This window comes from Branchiostoma floridae, chromosome 8 (assembly GCF_000003815.2).
Source record: "Branchiostoma floridae strain S238N-H82 chromosome 8, Bfl_VNyyK, whole genome shotgun sequence".
Taxonomy (NCBI): Eukaryota; Metazoa; Chordata; class Leptocardii; order Amphioxiformes; family Branchiostomatidae; genus Branchiostoma; species Branchiostoma floridae.
The window spans coordinates 23888438-23895174 of record NC_049986.1 but is presented as its reverse complement, the minus strand read 5'-3'; the positions used below and the strand labels follow the sequence as shown (position 1 = coordinate 23895174).

The following is a 6737-nucleotide window of genomic DNA, read 5'->3' as shown; positions in this document are numbered from 1 at the left end:
CTACATTGCAATGGTGGACAGAAGGAAAACCTGTCAGCTTTGGCCTCAATGGAAAGAATGAATGCACAGGAATCAACCCCTCAAATGAATGCACTGAAAGCAGCTAGCCAAGTTTGTCATCTTCACAATGAAAAACAGCTCATCAGGTATTACCAGACATCAGCCCCTCTGAAAAAAGCTTTGTCTGAATGGTCTGAAAAAACAACAGGTACGAAGTCATGTTCTGATTTCTATGATAATTCTCCTTCAGTGAAAGGAATGATCTACTTGGATCTATGCAAATATAGTGTGGGTATCAAGTACTATGAAGAGGCTCTACAGAGAGCTGAAACTGACCAAGACAAAATAAATTCATTAAAAGATCTGGGACATGCTTGGTTAAAGCAGGGTGATTATAAAAAATCAGTCAGCTACAGTACAGAGGCTTTGGAGTTACATAGGAGCATTCATGGACAGGATATAGCAGATAATGACACTGCAACCATACTCAGTCACCTTGGTGTAGCCTGGGGGCATCTGGATAATCCAAGGAAAGCCATCAACTACCTTGAGCAGGCACTGCAGATAGACATGACCATCAATGGTCACAGTACAGGACAGGGTTACATTGCCATGTCACTCCACAACCTTGGGTCAGCATGTAGTTATCTTGGCGATGAAAGGAAAGCAATCAGATATTTTGAAGAAGCACTGGAGATATATACCTATGGTGAGTACACTGACCATCCTCACATTGCCCAATTGTTAATGAGCCTTGGGCAAGCCTGGCTTGGGTTGGACAATAGAGAAGCTATCAGCTACTTTGAGCAAGCATTGCAGTTGTCAAAGAGATGTTATGGTCAGGGTACAGCACATCCTGACATTGCCAGGTCATTTAACTGCCTAGGGGCAGCCTGGCTTTTCCTTGGTGATCCCCAGAAAGCAATGAAATACTACGAAGAAGCACTGCACATGTATCAGATTATCCATGGTGAGCATGGTGACATTAATATTGCAGACACACTTAACCATATTGCTTTAACATGGACCTACCTGGGTGAGTACAGAAAAGCAATCAGCCACCATGAAGAGGCACTGCAGATGTACAAGAGTATCTATGGTCAGAGTGCAGCACATCTTCATATTGCTTCATCTCTGATGGGCATGGGAACAGCCTCAATTGGGCTGGGTGACCATATAAAAGGAATCAGCTACATTGAAGAGGCTTCGAAGATGTTAATGAGTATCCATGGTCAGAGCATAGCACATCCTCACATTGCCCCCATACTCAATTTCCTGGGGCTGGCCTGTGGTAAAGTAGGTGACCAAAGAAAAGCAATCAGCTGTCTTAGACAGGCACTGCAGATGCACAGAAGTATACATGGTCAGACTGCAGCACATCCTCAGATTGCTTTATCTCTGTGCGGCCTGGCCAGAAAGTTAAAAGGGCTGGGTGCAATCAGCTACCTTGAACAGGCACTGCAGATGTACAGGCATGTCCATGGTCAGGGTACAGCACATTCTGACATTGCTGGCACACTTAATGCTCTGGGGAAAGCTTGGGGTGAACTGGGTGATCACAGAAAAGCAATCAGCTACCATGAACAGGCACTGCAGATGTATGGGACTATGTATGGTGACTGTCAGAGTAAGAGTGAAGCACATCCTGAAATTGCCGAGACACATAGAATGATAGGGATGGCATGTGAAAAGCTGGGTGACTGCAAGACAGCTCTCTGCCACCTTGAACAGGCACTGGCAATGTACAGAAATATCCACAGTCCAACTACTGAACATTTTGACATTGCCAAGTCACTTAATAATCTTGGTTTGGTTTGGTATAGCTTAAATGATTACAAGAAATCTATTGATTATCATCAACAAGCATTTGAGATGTTGGAAAACTTGACTGGTCAGGATACAGCACATCGTAAGATTCCTAGTGACATTGCCTCATCATTACATAATCTTGGAAGGGCTTGGTGTGCTGCTGGTGATCCTGGAAAAGCAATCAGCTACCGTGAACAGGCACTGCAGATGTACAGGAGTGTTTATGGTCAGAGTACTGCACATACTCACATTGCTTTATCTCTGAGCGGCCTGGGGTCCACTTGGTATAAACTGGGTGAACACAGAAAAGCAATCAGCTACCATGAACAGGCACTGCAGATGTACAGGAGTATTCATGGTCAGACTACAGCACATCCTGACATTGCAATGTCACTTCACAACCTGGCGACTGCTTGGTATGAACTTGAAACCCACAAAAAAACAATCAGCTACCAAGAACAGGCACTGAAGATGTACAAACGTATCCATGGTCCCACTAAAGCACATCCTGATACTGCTGAATCACTTAGCTGGCTGGGAATGGCCTGTGGAAAGCTGGGTGACTACAAGACAGCTGTCAGCTACCATGAACAGGCACTGAAGATGTACAGGAGTGTTCATGGTCAGAGTACTGCACATTCAGACATTGCTGGATCTCTAAGTGGCCTGGGCATAGCTTGGGGTGAACTGGGTGATCCCAGAAAAGTCATGAGCTACCATGAACAGGCACTGAAGATGTTCAGAAGTATCCATGGTCAGAGTACATCACATTCTCACATTGCTTTATCTCTGAGAGGCCTGGGGATAGCTTGGGGTGAACTAGGTGATCAAAGAGAAGCAATCAGCTACCATGAACAGGCACTGCATATGTACAGACATATCCATGGTCAGACTGCTGAACATCCTGATATTGCTAACTCACTCTGTTACCTTGGGACAGCCTGGTATATGTTGAACAATTACAGAAAAGCTATCAGCTATCATCAGCAGGCACTACAGATGAGAAAAAGTATCTATGGTTATGATAAAGAACATCCTGACATTGCTAGGTCACTCTTCATCATTGGGAAAGCCTGGCAATATTCACGGCATCCTAAAAAAGCCATCAGCATCTATGAAGAGGCACTACAGATGATAGAAAACATGTGTGGTCAGGATAAAGTACCTCCTACTGAACATGCCACCTTAATAAGGGATCTTGGAGAAGCCTGGTGTGATGCTGGTGATGCCAGAAAAGCAATCGGCTACTATGAACAGGCACTGAAGATGTACAGGAGTATCTATGGTCAAGATGCAACACATTCACACATTGCCAGTACACTCAAGAGACTAGGGAAAACTTGGTATACACTTCGTGATCCAAAGGCAATCAGCTACTTTGAACAGGCACTGCGGATGTACAAGAGTATCTACGGACAGACTACAGCCCATGAAGATATTGTCGTCTCACTTGGCAAGCTAGGGATGGCCTTGGTTATCCTCAAAAATTACACAAGAGCCCAAAGTCTCTTAAAAGAAGCCTTGGCTATGGCAAATAAGCTTTACCCTCAAAACAATATCCCCACATGGGTAAAACAATTTCAGGTTGCCCTTGACATGATTCTGGCAATACCAAGAGGCAACATCACCAGAGGGAGAAGAAGAAAAAAAGGCAAAAGTTGAGAATCTTTTTTTTTTACAGCTGTGTCTCAGAATTTATATCAACTATATGGCAAACTGGTCAAGTTGGCCATTTATTAAACGAAGGGAGGTGTTGTACAGTCACACATTGTACATATCAATTGGATATTAGGGATCTGGTATACCAGTATACAACTGTACCGTAAAAATAATAAAAGGTACTCTTAGTATCTGAATAGGAGTAGCTGCAGCAGTATTTGTCTATGAGTTGAAAACTATTAGTAAATGAAATCTTCAGACATGGTGGTAAGGTGTCCTGTGGCGAGTGTTCTTGACTAAGAATCTAAGAGTTCTGGACCCAAATCCCTAGCAGATGCCAATGTTGTGACCTGATGGGAAAGGGACTTTTAAAACAGTCACCTATTGTGAAACTGGAGCACATGTGCAGGACCATGCAATATGGGGGAGGGGGGGGGGAACTCTCAAGAACAAGGGGCCTAGGAAGGCAGACTCTTGTTATCTATAGGTTGCCTTCTTGGATCAAACCAAAAGCAGGAGGTCCCATGTTTCAAGAGAGGCCATCACATGAAAATCCCAAAGTGAGCGGTTCAAAGCTATCAGTTTGGTCTGGATCTATTGTACAAACCCAGGTGTATTATAATCAAAGGCTTACTTTACTCAGGCTATGCAAAACAATCAAACATGGCTCCTACCTTGTTGAAGACGCTGTGGAGTATGTAGACCAGCCCTGCAGTGAACCTGGTCAGGACGGTGTGCACACAGCACACCAGCACTCCACCTGCGGGCAGGCTCTGGGGATTTAGAATAGAACAAATGTTAAAACTTCTGACTTAAGCAGGGAGTATAAATATTCCATAATTCTATTGTTTGCAAAACTGTAAAAAGAAACAAAGCATGTATTGACAAGACTTGTATTTGTTATGATAATATTGCTTCTTGAGACATATAAAAATCAATACTATTAAGCTATTAGACTAAGATTTCTACAATTGGATGTTTTACACGTAGATATCATACAAACAACAACAATGTATTTTTGTTTTGTGTTCAAGTCGAAAATTACAGTTCATGTTACTTTGATCTAGAATGACTTCTAGTACCAAGATTGAACATGATGAACTTTCAAATTAGGACAAGATGGTATGACATTTTGCCAATTCAACAATGGAGAGCAACAAGCAGTGAAATGATAGCAGAAAATCAAAGGCACCTGACTGTGTGTGTACACCTTTATATGATCATGATAGTAGATCCAAGAATGCCTTGCATGGCAAGTTATAATATTATTAACTCTAAGACTTATTGTTTGTTGACAAGCACCGGCACCATTGTCATTCTGATGTACTTATTTCAGAGTGTATAATGGACTTCATTTAGGATTTCACAATATCATGGAAAGCTCAATGATCAATAAAAATGAAAAAGGAGAAAGCTTTGAGTACAACTATTGTATTTCATTGTAGTGTAATGTATGCCACATAGTAATACACAAAAATGTATGGAATCAAGAAAGTTTAGAAAAAGCTACATTTAATTGAGGAAGTTTGTCGTAAGGTGGCTTCCACTTGAAACTTAAGAAATGTTACAAAAATTCAGATGCACCATTCTCTGCCAGGCACCCGTAAATATATCATCATCATAATTACATAATTATCAAGTTTCAGCAAGCGTACCTTTAGAGCCAGCAGACACAACAGAAGAAAGTTGTCCTTCGTGAGGTTCTCTTCCTGCCCAAACTCCCCTGCTTCAGTCCTCAGGTCAGCAACAATCACATCCACCCCTGTCATCTGCACCAGCTTGGGTAGCCTGGGCAGGGATAATACACACACAGGCATATTAGGTCACATCCACCCCTGTCATCTGTACCAGCTTGGGTAGCCTGGACAGGGATAATACACACACAGGCATATTAGGTCACATCCACCCCTGTCATCTGTACCAGCTTGGGTAGCCTGGACAGGGATAATACACACACAGGCATATTAGGTCACATCCACCCCTTCATCTGTACCAGCTTGGGTAGCCTGGACAGGGATAATACACACACAGGCATATAAGGTCACATCCACACCTGTCATCTGTACCAGCTTGCGTAGCCTGGACAGGGATAATACACACACAGGCATATTAGGTCACATCCACCCCTGTCATCTGTACCAGCTTGGGTAGCCTGGGTAGGGATAATACACACACAGGCATATTAGGTCACATCCACCCCTGTCATCTGTACCAACTTGGGTAGCCTGGGTAGGGATAATACACACACAGGCATATTAGGTCACATCCACCCCTGTCATCTGCACCAGCTTGGGTAGCCTGGGCAGGGATAATACACACACAGGCATATTAGGTCACATCCACCCCTGTCATCTGCACCAGCTTGGGTAGCCTGGGCAGGGATAATACACACACAGGCATATTAGGTCACATCCACCCCTGTCATCTGCACCAACTTGGGTAGCCTGGGCAGGGATAATACACACACACACAGGCATATTAGATCACATCCACCCCTGTCATCTGCACCAGCTTGGGTAGCCTGGGTAGGGATAATACACACACACACAGGCATATTAGGTCACATCCACCCCTGTCATCTGTACCAGCTTGGGTAACCTGGGTAGGGATAACACACACACAGGCATATTAGGTCACATCCACCTCTGTCATCTGTACCAGCTTGGGTAGCCTGGGTAGGGATAACACACACACAGGCATATTAGGTCACATCCACCCCTGTCATCTGTACCAGCTTGGGTAACCTGGGTAGGGATAATACACACACAGGCATATTAGGTCACATCCACCCCTGTCATCTGCACCAGCTTGGGTAGCCTGGGCAGGGATAATACACACACAGGCATATTAGGTCACATCCACCCCTGTCATCTGTACCAGCTTGGGTAGCCTGGGTAGGGATAATACACACACAGGCATATTAGGTCACATCCACCCCTGTCATCTGTACCAGCTTGTGTAGCCAGGGAAGGGATAACACACACACAGGCATATGAAGTAAACTTTGCACCTGACTTCTGTAATTGAATGCGTGTGTGCGCCCGACATGATACACAGACAGACATAGGGACCAGCCCTCACAATTACGCTCTGTTTTCGAGTTAACATGTGTCAATTGAACTTACTACAAACGCACACTGTATGTGCACATCATATATTGCGTGTACTAAGGTACAGCCCTATATAAGGCGCTTTTTTAAACTAAACATCCTCATTTTTAGAAAGAACCAACCTATAGAATTGTTGCGGCCTTAATATAACGGATAAGC

At 43.8% G+C, this 6737-nt stretch overlaps 1 protein-coding gene across 1 annotated transcript in view; it reads right to left on the bottom strand.

Annotated features, from left to right (window-relative positions):
• LOC118422004 (cap-specific mRNA (nucleoside-2'-O-)-methyltransferase 2-like) overlaps positions 1 to 6737 on the bottom strand; it is a 51144-nt gene that overhangs the window by 17103 nt on the left and 27304 nt on the right. The window contains exons 6-7 of the mRNA XM_035829506.1: positions 5124 to 5256; positions 4143 to 4241 (exon numbers count right to left, since the gene is read on the bottom strand). Of these exons, the coding sequence (XP_035685399.1) occupies positions 4143 to 4241; positions 5124 to 5256 (232 nt within the window). The remainder of the gene's footprint in view (positions 1 to 4142; positions 4242 to 5123; positions 5257 to 6737) is intronic.